Source organism: Corythoichthys intestinalis, chromosome 3 (assembly GCF_030265065.1).
Source record: "Corythoichthys intestinalis isolate RoL2023-P3 chromosome 3, ASM3026506v1, whole genome shotgun sequence".
NCBI classification, from domain to species: Eukaryota; Metazoa; Chordata; class Actinopteri; order Syngnathiformes; family Syngnathidae; genus Corythoichthys; species Corythoichthys intestinalis.
Window position 1 is genome coordinate 23,203,505 of NC_080397.1, and position 16,019 is coordinate 23,219,523.

The 16,019-nt window shown below is 38.5% G+C and overlaps 1 protein-coding gene across 4 annotated transcripts in view; it reads left to right on the forward strand.

Annotated features, from left to right (window-relative positions):
* sema6a (sema domain, transmembrane domain (TM), and cytoplasmic domain, (semaphorin) 6A) overlaps window positions 1–16,019 on the forward strand; it is a 242,861-nt gene that overhangs the window by 177,345 nt on the left and 49,497 nt on the right. For all 4 annotated transcript variants that reach the window (XM_057831645.1, XM_057831646.1, XM_057831648.1 and 1 more), the window contains 3 exons: window positions 2,147–2,320; window positions 6,779–6,919; window positions 7,009–7,083. In XM_057831645.1, coding sequence (XP_057687628.1) covers window positions 2,147–2,320; window positions 6,779–6,919; window positions 7,009–7,083 — 390 coding nt within the window. The remainder of the gene's footprint in view (window positions 1–2,146; window positions 2,321–6,778; window positions 6,920–7,008; window positions 7,084–16,019) is intronic.

A 16,019-nucleotide genomic window follows, 5' to 3' on the forward strand; every position in this document is an offset into this window, starting at 1 on the left:
TATACACGCACGCGAGAGTTAAGAGAGAAGACACATAAACATGAACTATTCTTGTCGGCGAAATTAATAAAAGAAGGTGCTCTGAGCCCGTAATTTATTATCGCATTCTTGTTATAAGCACCAGATTGAAAATTGAAGATCAAAGCAATTTTCTTTTTACAGCAAATGAAAAGTTCTAATGACTGACGTTTTTGGTTAATTTAATTTTTTTTTATCAGAAATTGAAATTGATTGAACAAATGATACACAAATACACATAGCTTTAGGTTGTAAACACATTTTGATTTTGTTTATATACAGGACTGTCTCAGGAAATTAGAATATTGTGATAAAGTTCTTTACTCTCTGTAATGCAATTAAAAAAACAAAAATGTCATACATTCTGGATTCATTACACATCAACTGAACTATTTCAAGCCTTTTATTATTTGAATATTGCTGATTTTGGCTTACAGCTTAAGAAACCTCAAAAATCCTATATCAAAAAATTAGAATACTTCCTCAGACCAAGTAAAAAAATAATTTTATAACAGCAAAACTAAATCAAACATTTGAAAATGTCCATTGATGCACTCAGTACTTGGTTGGGAATCCTTTTGCACGGATTACTGCATCAATCCGGCGTGGCATGGAGGCAATCAGCCTGTGGCATTGCTGAGGTGTTATTGATGCCCAGGATGCTTCGATAGCGGCCTTCAGCTCATTTGCATTTGTAGGTCTGGTGTCTTTCATCTTCTTCTTAACTATACCCCACAAATTCTCGATGGGGTTCAGGTCAGGGGAATTAGCAGGCCAATCAAGGACAGTGATGCCATGGTCAGTGCACCAGTTACTGGTGGTTTTGGCACTGTGGGCAGGTGCCAGATCATGCTGGAAAATGAAATCCTCATCTCCATAGAGCTTTTCAGCAGATGGAAGCATGTAGTGCTCTAAAATCTCTTGGTACACAGTTGCATTTACTCTGGACTTGATGAAACACAGTGGACCAACACCAGCAGCTGACATGGCTCCCCAAACCATTGCTGACTGTGGGAACTTCACACTGGATTTCAAGCAACTTGGATTTTGCTCCTCTCCAGCCTTTCTCCAGACTCTGGCGCCTTGACTTCCAAATGAAATGCAAAACTTGCTTTCGTCTGAAAAGAGGACTTTGGACCACTCTGCAACTGTCCAGTGCTTCTTCTCCATAGCCCAAGTCAGACGCTTCTTCCGTTGTCTTGAGTTCAGAAGTGGCTTGACCATGGGAATACGGCTATTGTAGCCCATTTCCCGGACACGTCTGTGAACTGTGGCTTTTGATACCTGGACTCCAGCTTCAGCCCACTGTCTTTGAAGCTCCCCCAAATTCTGGAAGCGGCTCTTCTTCACAATTTTGTTAAGGCTGCGGTCATCTCTCTTGGTTGTGCAGCGTTTCCGGCCACATTTTTCCCTTCCAACAGACTTTTTGTGGATATGCTTTGAAACTGCACTCTGTGAACAGCCTGCTCTTTGAGAAATTTCTTTTTGTGTCTTACCCTCCTGATGGAGGGTATCAATGATGGTCCTCTGGACAGCAGTCAGATCAGCAGTCTTCCCCATACTTGTGATTTAGTTTACTGAACCAAGCTGAGTGTTTTTAAGGCTCAGGAAACCCTCGCAGGTGTTTCGAGTTAATTAGATGATTCAGGTGATTAGTTGAATAGCCTACTTGTATACTTTTTCATGATATTCTAATATTTTGAGATAGGATTTTTGAGTTTTCTTAAGCTGTAAGCCAAATTCAGCAATATTAAAATAATAAAAGGCTTGAAATAGTTCAGTTGATGTGTAATGAATCCAGAATGTATGACATTTTTGTTTTTTTAATTGCATTACAGAAAGTAAAGAACTTTATCACAATATTCTAATTATCTGAGACAGTCCTGTACAATCAAAGGATAATGGACCATTTTTTCTTATTGTCCCAAAAAGTGCATGCACAAAACCATCTTCCTGCTTACATTATTGTTATCAATGCGACCGGTATGTGATATTTCATGTTTTTTTTTTTTTGAGATTTCGGTTTACACGGATTTTCCACCATGTGAATTGAACCCAAAGTGAAATGGAATGCATTTCTAATCCGGACCAGAGAATGGGAACTAATTGTTGGTGCTTTTTGCTTTAGCTATCGCCTGACACGCATTGTGGTGGACAGTGAGGCGGGCCCTTATAAGAACAACACTGTGGTCTTCTTGGGATCTGAGAAAGGCATTATCCTCAAGTTCCTTGCTAAGATGAACAAAGGCTTCCTAAACGACAGCTTGTTCCTGGAGGAAGTCAATGTCTACAATCCTGACAAGTATGTTTTCTTTCTATTTATTTCTACTGCTGAAATATTAAGAAAATATGAAATAAATAAATAAATATATATATATATATATATATATATATATATATATATATATATTAGGGCTGTCAAAATTATCGCGTTAACGCGCGGTAATTAATTTTTTAAATTAATCACGTTAAAATATTTGACGCAATTAACGCACATGTCCCGCTCAGACAGTATTTTGCCTTTTGGTAAGTTTTACAGCAAGGTTTTTTGTGCTGTCTAACAGCGAACTCTTGTGGTCGCTTCGCGACATGGTTTATTGCTTTCTTACCAGTTCAATATGGCTGCACGACGTCTCGGGCTGACGCCTATGTTGTAATGTTTTGCTTATATGATCCTTGGACAAGATTTGTCCGTAAGTTTGGTTGTTGTAAAGAATGTACATATTATGTTAGTAAGCGAAATGTTATATTTTTTGTATGAGACGCTTTTTGTTTATGTTTAGTGAACCTGTATAGCGTGCTAAGCTAACGTTGTTGCTAAAGCAATGCTTGTGTACTTTTTTTATGTAGTTTCACTACGGTCTAAAGAGGACAATGGTTTGAGGCCATTTTATTAATAAATCAGATGAAAAAGTAAGAAGTCTGATTATTAAGGCGTCGTTCACTAGCTGTCTAGCTTTGGAAAAAGTAGACGCTTCGGAGTGAGGACAGCATAGACAGATTTAAATGACAGTAGAGTGAAATGCCCACTACAGTCCTTATGTACCGTATGTTAAATGTATATATCCATCTTTTGTCTTATCTATCCATTCTAACAAGTTATTTTACAGAATATATATATAATTTACAGAAAAATATGGCATATTTTATAGATGGTTTGAATTGCGATTAATTGCGATTAATTAATTTTTAAGCTGTAATTTACTCGATTAAAAATTTTAATCGTTTGACAGCCCTAATATATATATATATATATATATATATATATATATATATATATATATATATATATATATATATACATACATATACATATGGCGGAAAACACAGACCAGATTGAAAAAGCTGTTTCTGTTCTTGCACTTTAAAAGAAACTGCTGTATTTTAAACCAAAACAACTGTTTTGTTTGATAGAACAATATGTCTATATGCTGCCATAGAAGATTCATGGCGCATTAAGCCCCCAAACTGTTATTAATTTGTCCGTTTTACCCTCAAAACCCCCGTTTACAGACGTCGCGCAAACGCGTTTGTTTCAACCCATCCGTAAAACGTAGGTAATTAATTATATTTATTATTCAAAATGTCTGTCATTTTTAGCTTATAATCATGAATTGGTGTCTAATAATAATAATAATAATTATAATTTCGTTTAAAAAAAAAAATGACTCAAAAAAATTATTCACTCGCATATTTTAAACTTTTAAACAAATTATGTCGCAATGAAAAAAATGATGTCTAAAAAGGTCACGGATATCTACCTCATAACTATTGCTTAATTGTATTTTTTTTTGTTACTATCGCATTTTCTCCGATATGTTAGATGATAAATAATCAATCCAAACAAAGAAAAATTAAAAAACAACATTTAAAAGGGTAAATATATGAAAAAGAACATCTCGACGACTCATTGATGTCTGCGAGTTCTGCATCGCGACCCTTGTTATATTACCATGTTTCACCCATAAAATCCCCCCCAAAATCCAGCTGTGGCCATTCGAAGCTTTGTCTTGACACTCAGTGATACATGCTACATGGAGGTTTTGGATGGAAACAAGGTAAGTACGCGATAGTATCTCATTAAAGTCATGGCGTCTTTAATTCTGCTCTTGTGTGCTTTCACCTCCAGATAGTGTTTTGCTGTTTAAAAAAAAATTTTTTTTAGAAATGCCCTCCTGTTCAAAATGTTTCTTCCGCCAGAAAATTGAGATTTTAAGCTTTCCAATGATGTATCACACATGCATATCGGACAATTTTGAAAATTGGCCACATTGGGGGTCTTAGAGCGGAACTTCAAGTCACCTGAGTGTTTTCCGCCATATATATACTTAATATATGAAATTAGGCAAACATATAGTGTGCATATACTAGCTCATACATTCGGTGTACCAGAGGGCAACCAGTCCCAATATCCTACTCCCCTAACCTAACTTCTGCAGTAGAGCCAGCCAAGCAGATGGCTACTCTATCATTTGAAAAAGGGCTTTATCAGGTTACACTCTACCCAACAGCAGATCCTAAATTAAAGACATCAAGCCCGGGGCGCTGAACAACGTAGTTCTGTGGTCAGCGACCACAGCAGAGCCTAGCTTCTCCAAAACTCCTGTCTGATTAAAGGAAACACACATACACACGCTCACATTGAGGTCTGTGTTTGTCTTCAGAGCCAGCCCGGTGAGCTTGCTCTAATACATGACAGGCCTGCCAGTTCCTGCACAGACGTGTGTTTTGAGTACGGCCGCTGAGTGAATAGTCATTGTAAATTCGGCATATAAAAATTCATTCCAGCCACATTTTGGACCCTGCCAAGGCAAATGTTTTTTGCTAGGGTAATTGATGAGGTTGACCGAGCAGCAGAACCAACAGAGTGGGGGAGAAAATAACAGTGGTGAAGATCAGAGGGGTCATGGAAAGACTGCTATTTGCTATTTTTAAACAAGTTTTTCTATTTGTGAAAAATAAAGTCATGCGCCTAATACACTTGAAACTCAAGTGTTATCCAAAGTTACATGGATAAGAACATTTTAGCCAGTCAGAATCCTAAAGAGAGCAATGGCTGTAAAATACTACTGTAGAACAACTACAGTGACCACTGACGTAGGCCTCCACCAAGGTATGCAACAGTCTAAATTGTCATTGTCAATCCAAAATACAATTGGAATCACTACCAAAATTTTATCATTTTCCAGACTATAAGTATCAACTGAGTTTCGATTGGCATCATTTTTTTCTTGTCGCGTGATGGATTCCCATACAAAGTCAATGTAATCATGCTCAGAAGGGTGACAGTAGTCCTCGTGAACAGCAACGTGCGTCAGGCATAACGGGATGTCCTCCATGTTGACAAAGTGTGGCGTGTGGATGTCAGTTTCCGGTTTGGCAGTGTCCTCGCAGGTGATTTGTCGATCAATAAATCCGTTGATGATTGGTTGTAGTGCCACACGACAACGACAGAAATAGAACAATTTCCTATTTTCTTATATCCTGTCGCTGGTCTGCGTGTGCAAGTAAATTTCATGTGCACGAACGTCGCGTGTCGCTTTGCCTCAAAGGGGTTGGCGATTTTCGCCTCGTCACGCTTGTTCCATAGACAATGTTTTGAACGCGAGTGACGTCGCCTCCCATGTGTCTTGCCCAGCCAAACTATGAAAACAAGTGACTTGTAGTCAGGAATATACCTAAGTTAGGCAACTGAGCATTACAAAGTGGTTACCAACTGCTAAAAACGTCCTTTTGCTGGATCTGGCAGATCACATCCCCACTTCATCTCAATAGAAATGGAATGTTAACCCAAAAAAAAAAAAAAAATGAACACAATTCCTAAATGTAGACGTTTGTCCAGCTCTGTACCAAATGTAATTTTGGAAGACAAAAGACCACTTTGCATAGAAAAATATATGTTTTTAAAAATATCACCGCTCATGCAGGCATAACATTAGACAGCTGAGATTGGAGGGAAGGAGTCGAGCGGACTTTCAAGGTGACCGCTATTTGCTTTGCAACATATTGTGGCCATGTGACAGGACTTATGGAGGGGATAGAGTGCAAGGCCCTGCCTCCTTCCCTCTCCTCTCGTCTCCTTCCTGTATGGTCCTCTTTCTCTCACCATGCTGCTCCCCAGCTAGCTGAGCAGCGGTCGGCCGTCGGCCATCTGGCATCACTCGAGTACAGTAAGTGACTTTGCCCGCGTTCTACCCTCTGGCTGGCGTTAGCTGGATCAGCACGCGCCCGATTGCCGAGTATTACCCAGTGTAGATGGACTCTAAGCTCTAATTGAGAATGTTAATGCGGTACTGAAGCACTCCAAAGGGGTGAGATTAATCCCGGTATGGAGAGAGAAACTGATGGAGAGGACGGATGGAAAGAAAGATGCTGGACACGCCCAAAGGGATTATAGGGGGCTCCTACAAGGACTGGACAGGGACAGAGGAAGTGGATGGCAGGGGGAAATGGATTGTCTAGTGGCTTTTATACATTAGTGCAGTGTTATTGCTGACTGCTCACCATTGCCATATGTTGTATCTGTATCATTCTGTTCTTCATTTCTGTCCATCCCCCACTCAATGTCTTCATTCTAGTGTTATCTCATGGTCCTCTGCTTTCTCTTAATCGCACCCACTTAAAAAAAATAATAAATAAAATTTGATAGATGAGCAGTCAAATCTTGTTTTGCCACCGAACAACAAACTACTCGGAAGCAAAAAATAGTCTCCCCAGCTTCATCCTGTCATCTGAATTTTCTTGTTTTTTTTTTGTATAGATGTAGTATAGATGGTGTGGAGGACAAACGCATCGTCAGCATGCAGATCGACGCCAAGAGTCATGCCCTGTGGGTAGCTTTCACCTCCTGTGTGGTTAAAGTACCTCTGTCTCGCTGTGAAAGACACGGGAGATGCAAGAAGTAAGTTCAATATCCACAACGGCCCCAAAAAAAGGTAATTTGAATATTTTTAGTGGCACATAAATGAATGTCTTTTGTTTGTTGTCCAGGTCCTGTATCGCCTCTAGGGATCCGTATTGTGGCTGGGTGTCAGAAGGAGCGTGCAGACAAGTGATTGACACCAAGTAAGTCAGAGGATGAGAGTTGCTTAAAAGTTCATGTTTAGCCTTTTTTCACAACTGCACTGCATGTCTCTGCATGGTCTTTCTTACTGTCGTCACAATTTTCCATTGGCAAAAGCAGGTACATTAATTACAAGAATGTTGAGCCACTTTGGGTGTTTTAGACAACTAATGGTTGAGCAGATTTGTTGTTTTTGAACATTTTCATTGTTGTTCCTTAGCTGTGAATGTTTCTTAGCTCCACTGAAGACTAAATTGCCAATAATACTTATGTGAGGTGAATAGGGCTGCAACTAAAGATTATATTAATTGATTAATCGGATAAATGTCACTTTTTTAAATTACCTTCACAATTTAACGTGCAGTTGCGTGTCATAAGTAACAATGAAGACAAAAAGGATGACTATTTCATCCAAAGATATTTTATTACAGCTTCTTGATTTAACTGTTGTCTGCAACTGTACTATTTTAAGTACAAAAAAAGTTTTTAATAAAAGGATCTGAGTATAAAACATAAAAGGAATTCCTCAGTACACAAAACAGACAAAGTCCTATTCATTCAAATAAAAAAGTGCTGCTGATTGACATTTTCTTGTGGGCAATTGTGTCAATGACACATTTATTTTCTTTGAAGAAACTAAAAAAACAAAATGGAATAAGGAGGAGGCAGACTAATCAATCAGTTTTGTTTATCAAACAGTTGTTCATAAATACAATCCAAATTCAATTTCAAAGCACACTCTTGTAATACGATTTACAGTTTGAATGGGAGTTTCTGTTGAAAGGAGACTCCAAGCTGTAATATAAATGGGTTTATGTGTGTGATTTCTTTTTATAAAGAAATGAGACAACTTTACTATCTAACAATAACTCAAGTGGTAATATGCTTCCCCAAAACACAAAACAAACAGACACTTAAAACAATGATTAGCATAATGGCTAACTAGTTAGCACTCCGTGCTAAGTAGCTACGTCTCATTAACAAAGAATACAACAATACAATTGGCTTCATTTATTTACCTCTGACAGAGGGACACTGGATTTAACAACACAGACGATTTAAGACAATCTAACTGTCGAGTAAATATTATTGATTCAGCAACTAAACCTGAGTGTAGCAGTGAACTCTCTCTCTCTCTCTTGCTGTCGCACGTGTAGCCTCACATTATACACAAACAAAGACCCAAACGGGACTGCTCATAGCTGCCAGCAAAAATCAATTATTAAAGTCGTTGGTAACTAATTTATCGATTTTAATCGATTAGTTGTCGCAGCCTTAGAGGTGAAGTAACAATTATTGATTTTAAGGTAGAAAAAAGTGCAACAATTTTACTTTGAACTGTTCTCCACTGCATTTTCATACATTTGGGACAAGGATGTTGAACAAATTCTGGTCACAAGCCACATTGAAGTTATGTTTTCCCCTTGAGGCCAATTTGATTCGTAGATTGTATAATGTAAATGTATGATTGCCTCATATTGCTATACATACACAGATTTGATTATTTCTGGTTTTAAATTCAGAAGACAGCAAAACGTTATTTGTTCTATTTTTAATTTAAAAACTTTTTTTTTTGAGCGGATTGTTAACAAATATGTTTGCATTAAGTCACTATTTTCAAGTTTTGACAATATGCAATTTTGGTATTTTAGCATTAAACATGAGGTCAGTGTACAGTATGTGATTTCCTTTAGTTGGCCAGAATGATGTGGCGGACAGGATGTGGCCCCAAGGCCTTGCGTTTAACACCTGGAATTTAGGAGGCAGCTAGTGGTTCAAATCTTATCTCTTTCCTTCCTCTACAGAGTAGAGTCGACAAGTTTTCCTCACGCTTGTGTGGAGTTTTTCACACTTCCACAAACTTAAATGTCAGGTTCATTGAAGACTGTAAATTGTCTTTTGGTGTGAATTTGAATTGGTCTACAGGTATATGTACGCTGTGAATGAATGGCTGGCAGGTTACCAGTGACTTAAATGAGGAAAAGTCTTATGAATAGGTAATGCAGGTTGCAGGTGACTTAATTTGACGTAACCTTTTAGAAAAACCAGCCGCTAGTTGTGCAGAATCCATTGATCTGCAGCCCACTTCAACTCTCGTGAGCAAATCGTCCAATTCTTTAAAAAAATCTGACCTTATTAAAGTTGAGGGCTGTATCATAAATGTTTTGTATTAATAAATTATTCAGTAGGTTCGCAAAGAAAGTAGGTTGAAGAATTTGGAAAATTGATCTGCCTGAGGTTAACTCCATCACTCGCCCAGTGCCAGCTGGGATTTGCTCCAGCTCTTTTCAAGTGGTGCATGTAATAGACGGATATAAATCATTTAAAATTAATATGAGATTGAAAGTTTGAGTTGCAATGAATACTTGGACCGTCAACTTCTTTTCCTTCCAATTTAGGTTTAACATGTGTTTTGCTCCAGTGAATTTGAATGCAACCCTAGTCGTACTGAAAGGCCGTACAAGCGTTTTACAAGTTTTCCAGTCCAACGTTCCACCTTTTTTGTAATGCCTGGTAGCCTTCATCTCTGGATTTGACATGTCTGTGAGCTTTCTAATTTTATGGTGTGTAAGTGCAATTTCCCTGAGCTGCAAAGGCTATTGGAAGGCCAAATGGAAGGAAAGCGCCGTACGCTAGCTGGCCAGGGATTGGCTGCTTAGCCCGAGCAGCACTTGATGGTCACGCTAACTGTAATTTTGTGGCGGTAGCTGGGACACAGAGCCCGATTATACTCTGAGCAAACAGCATATTGGAGCTTTGTGGTGGGAAAAACATTTAACGCATGAAGTCATAACAAAAGGACTGGCGCGCTGCTGGCTGTTTGACATTGAATGAATGTGATCCCTGTGCTGTAAAATGATTAGTCTGTTGTGCGAGTCCTACCAAAGGCACACACGAATGCTCTAAAAGTCACACCCATCCTGTTATTATTTTGCCATGGTGGGCCAGCCAAGAGCTTTGATTGAAAGCACCCACACTCAGCCAGTAAGGCCTGACAATGTTGCTTTTTATTTGTAAGGCTCGAGACGAGTAAACAAGGCAGGTGACGAAATGTCAATGGAAACCTGCTGCAATACTATTCCTACTTCATCAAATACAAATTCTTGGACAGTGGTCCCTTTGCTCCACACTGTTGTGTCCCCAGCAGTTTTGTGTGTCTTCTGCAAAAGATTATGGTTACAAAAAACACACCTTCAATATTTTTCCTTACTTCTTGGCTCCCTGCTGAAAAATTGTCAGTCAGGTCGAAAACTCAAAACGAGATCACATTTATTTGCGGCGTATAGGCGTCATCACATTCTGTTTCTTGCTTGACCCTTGAGAGGTTTTTTCAGCGTTCAGCCCCCGGCCAGCATTCAGTTTTTATGATGCATCCATTGACATATTTTCAGCTCACACAGCTGAGTTGTGTTTATTTATTTATTTTTTGTATGTGTGTTCAAAACATAGGTCAGTTTCATTGGGATCTCGTTCAAGGGATGTAAATGTTTCATTTGAAGAACTTTATTATTGCAGCTTGATGGTGTCGATAAAACAACATACATTGTTTCATAGTAATTAGAGGTTGCCTGGTTGGATGTGTTATCTTCTACATTTTTTGTAGAAATTTTTAAAAAGCAAGTTATGAATATTCTCTGGTTTTCTAGAATGTATTTCATTAGTGGACAGTCTTTCTAGTTTCTTGACTTCTTGCTTGCATTTATTTCTTTGACATTTTCTGGCTCGCTCGCTTGCAACCAACCTTCTTTTCCACCTCCATCTGGCCTTTTTGCCTGTGTGACTGTGTTGCCACATCGAGTTATGTCTCTAATTCAAGCAGCTTGATTCTCCTCCACCACTGCAATATGGCCCAGAGCCACCCTCGCCTCCTGTGGTTCATTCTTGTAATCTCAGATCCGCCAGGACTCTACAAATCTGCGGCTGTAAATTAACTGGTACTTGTGAGTCAATATGCTTATCCACCATTCAAAATGAATGGACTTTTTTAAAGTTGTATACTTATTTTGCACAGTTCGTCAAAGAAGTCTCCGCATACGATTTGAGTTCTGGTATGAATAATTAACGCTACTGTGCCTGATGTAATGCCTGCCCTTCATGACCACATTCCTTCCTGTGCTTCCACTACACATCTCAGATCATAATAGCATCTGAGTCAAGAACCCCTGTGATTGCCTCTTCTAATCTACAGTGCAAGATTTATTTAAATATGCATTATCTTAACCCTCAGTTGAACTGTCTGTGGTGTCGAACTCCTGCACATTCTTCTTGCATCGCTATATGATAAGGCTGCTACGGGATAAATGGATAGCCATTTGCCTCATTGATCGAAATGGAGGTAGGGTCTGTGGAAACAAAACCTAAATGTTGGTGTGAGTTGGAATTCCGGTGGGATTCCAGGGCTCCCTTCTTTCGTGTTGGGAGCAGCAGGTGATACGTTGACAAAAAAGTGTATATAACACTAGAAATCTTAAATATCATTACATTGGTACCTCGACATACGATCGCTTCAACACACGATCTTTTCGACATCCGACGTAAAATTTGACTAGCCATCCAACAAAATGGTTTAAATACAACGATTTATGACAGCGTCGCAATGTCATTGTTTTCCCGCAAGACGGACACAGGCGGATTTTCATGTGAGAGAAATCAACATGGGTTCCAAGAATGTTAAAACAGAAAAGGTAAGGCTTACCATTGAAGCGTGGGGTGCGCGTCTGTGAACTGCTTGACAATACTCCTTCGACCTCTGTTCGCCAGTCTTTATAAGTTAAGGTGACAATTATTATTGTGGTACCATCAAGAGATCGCCAACTTCGTCATGTTTTTAATAAATTATTTCAGAACTTGTGCAACACAACACGTCAGTTGTCCGCCAAAGTTGACGCCAGCCAGCAACAACAGGACGTTAAAAGAGAAATTAATATCTCAACTGCACTCTTTGTCACTCTGCCATCAGCCCCCCGGTGCGTTCACCTACACAACGCAAAATACATCCGCCACATTAGAACCCGATTTGTTACATTATTTCAGGTATTATTATTATTATTATTACTATTATTATATCATTATTCCGATTTTTATTCATAATGTAATTGTTTTGCTCTTTGTAATTGCTATTTGTTAGATTTAGTTTAGGTTTTCGGACTGTGGAACGAATTAATGGAATTATAATGTATTCTTAGGGAAAGTCCTGCTTGACATACGACCATTTCGACTTATAAACAAGGTCCTGGAACGAATTAACTTCGTATGTAGAGGTACCACTGTATTATTATTATTCTAAAAAAATAAATAAACAAAACTGTTTAAAGCAAAACACTCGGGAAAAGCTATTATTTCTAAATAAAAATGAAATTAAACAATTATCCTGATAGCATTTGCTGCACTTTGTTCAGCACACAAGCACATTCATATCATTTTCTTGAACAAATTGCCATAGCATTGTCAACACTTCATTTGGCCATCCCTGCTCAATGTAATCTTTTAGAGCCATTAAAGAGACAGACAACTTAGCCAACTTCTATCAAAACTGTTATCATCCCAAAATATTGCAACTCAACGCCTCCTAATGTGGCGCTGAGGATATAGATAAATTTCAAAGTTGATATGCTAGTTATTTCTTCTGCTACTGTTCCAGTTGTAACATTAATTGGTAGTTATGCTATTTAGTTTGTTGTTTCCTGATTATTTTAAGTTCCGTTTTGAAACCTTGAGTTTGAATGACCTGCAACTACTTGTCATTACTTGGGAAATGAGTGAGAGCCTGTTCATCAGCTTTCACTTTGTAAGCACCATTTCATTAACCCTGGCAAATGAACACCACAAAAATTACTGGTGGTTACTCGTAGTAGTTTTTTAAAAAAAATTGTTTGTGAGGGCTCTAGTGCGCCCCCCTACGGGATTTCGCCCTTTCACAAATTCTGCCTAGCAACAAGCAGTTTTACAAGTGTTTTTTCATTCTTCATAAAAATGTCACAGGAGAGGTCCTCAGCAAGTAAAAACCCTGTGAGCATGAAAGAGAATGTGATTTATGTGTTTTAGGGCTTTGGGTCACATACACATACATCCAGCAACATCCTTTCAGCATCTGTAACAATTTTGAAAAGCTCAAATGAAATGTATTATTAACTCATAGTTAGTTATTAACTCATTGGTTCCCAAGACGGTGATAGACGAACCAGATCTGCTCTAAAAATGAAGTGGTTTTTACATTAACCAGACAGTAACTTTGGAACTTTACAACTAGGGCTGTAGCTATTGATTATTTACGTAATCAATTAATCTATCAATGAGTTATTTAGAATAATTGAGTAATCGGATTAGGAACATTTAATGCGTTGCAGAATAAATTTTAGGTGATGTAAAACAAAGGCTTGCTAAGATTGCACTTTCAAAAGAGCATTAAATGTGAATACAAAATAAAATTCCTGAGTGTTTTTGCAAACTATGCAGAATTGCACTTCCATTTCACAAGAGAATGATGAGATGAATGAGTGTATATATGTATGAATTCTGCCTACCATCAAATTGCCTCGCAGATGTATCTCGTGTGTGTGTGTGTGTGTGTGTGTGTGTGTGTCCCAATGTAAAATGCGCACACTTTTCCAAATAAAAAAAAACCTTTAAAAACACCATTTGGCCTGTATGCAAAGAAGAGGTCAGGGTTTACAGTAACTGTGAAGAAATCTGGTGCTGCAAAATGCTGGCAAAGCTCTCAAGCTGAGAAATGTTGCCGCTGACTGAAATATTGTTGTGGTTTGAAAGGGTGAATGATAATTCCAGCTAAAAAAAGAGAGTTACGGTGAAAATCTGTTTGTCATTATCGGGACTGTTTTGTACTTCATCGTAACTGTATAAGTACTTTTTTTTTTTTTTTTAAACATATTTGAACGGGGCTGGATTTGGAGTGCATCAGGCTGATCTTCATGCAGTAATTGTAAGCAGAGGCGGTTGAGGAAGATGAGAGGCGGGAGAAGGACTGTGAGAAGCTGTCATGCGTGACTATGATCCTGCTTGACAGTTGGTCCGCTCTGTTTCACAGATCTCCTGCCTACTTGGTGGTCTTTCAGGCTTAAAAAAGGTCTTGGTGCAGATTGGAGCAGAAAATAGAATCTCCCAAACCACCCCTTGTCCCCCGCCACCTTTTACTTCACCCCTTCTGTGCCATGTGATGGCTCTCAGGTCTTGGCTACACTTCAGTGCACCGGCCTCGGCCCATGTGATTGAAACTCATATCTGGACAGATAGTAGATGTAGAAGAGAAAATAAAGTAGATGAAAACAACACTTGGGAAAAAGTACAAGTACCTGTATCTTATATTGGTACAAATAAAGGCTACACAGGTTGGCTTGAAAACAGTTGAGGTTGTACCCAGCCTCCCGCCAATAGAAAGCTTGGGAAAGCCTTCAGCACCCTTGCGGCTTTTGTGAAGATAAGCTGTATGAAAGATGGATAAAGTATTTCATTCATGCAGTAAATTCAGATGTGTCTTTTCATCTCCTAAGGATTATAACTAATATTTGGGGGGAACAAAATAATATTAATCTAGATTGGTTCAAGATGCATCAAGGTAAAATCATAAATTGTTAGTAATAAACTGATATAATTGGAATTTCACCCATAGTAGAGGTAAAAAAAAAAAAAACAGTTGTCGAGTGTTAATAAACTGTGATATATTGGAATATTACCCATAGTAGTTGAATACAGCACATATCGGTGTGGAATTTACAGGAAACTAGTGTTTTATGTTAAAAATAACTGTATCAGTGTTTTCAAATGCTCAGCCATTTTTTCTAAGGTTTCAGAATTTTTAGGTTCCGATCGTTTTTAATCTCACAAACAGTTCTTACATTTTTGTCCATTGTGGGATTTTAACATGAATCTTTCGACACCCTTAGCAGCCCAAATCCAAATACTGCTATAGGCTATCATCACGATCGTTAAAAAAAACTCCCATTTGAATACTGAGAAAAGCAGTTGTCAATGTTGTCATTTTAAGACATTAACTCATTTGCTGTCAGTGGCAGTTCAAATCGATGTGACATCTATCACCGTCAGTGGCAGCGAATGTGTATTGGGTATTCGGTTTTAAGGAACAGCCTGACCTTATTTGTTTATGTGGGCAGCAAAACCCTCTGCCCAGAGTTGCCTAGGAAACAGCAATAAGACTTATTGCCCCATAAATTCTGCCTAGCAAAAAAAAAGCATCTGTACAAGTGCAAGGTGGGGTTAAGAGAAACATATTGGGGTAAAAGAATGTAACATGCTAGGAATTTAAAGTGGCACTAAAGTGTTTTTTTAACCTTACTCTTTCTAACTTTAGATGCAATTTATCAGATTTGCTCAATTTTAAGTTTTTAAGCGATTTTAGTTGATCATTTTTGGGCTGTTTTGCAGACATGCGAATTCTCATTAATATACACCATAGACTGTATTCACTTTGAGTATTCAATTTTTATTTAAACTTTTTGCTCTGATTGCCTATTAGTAGAGTGCTTCTATCGTTGGAAGCTTGTGGGCCTTGGAAAGCTGTGTGGTAACTTTGACACATCACATAGACATGGACTTCAATGACTCTTCAATGACGCCACGTGTCACTGTTATGCAATTATACAAAAATAAAATATTCAATCCCACCTAAACTGTGCTGCGTGCATGATAGCACGCAGACAGGCATATTTCAGTCAGCAGGCAAACTTATCGCTGGGACTTCCTGGTTCCAAAATTCTTAGATATTCCTTGTATTACCTAAAAACAACATTCACTCATTTAATGGCAGAAGTGAGTACACCCCTCGCATTTCTGCAGATGTTTAAGTATATCTTTTGAAGGAATTGGGCCCCCCGGCCAAGCCGCCGGAACGAGCGACAACCGAACCAAATGGCGTTCCGCTGGCACTGCTCCCACGAGTCGGCCGGGAGGAGCCAAAATCCCG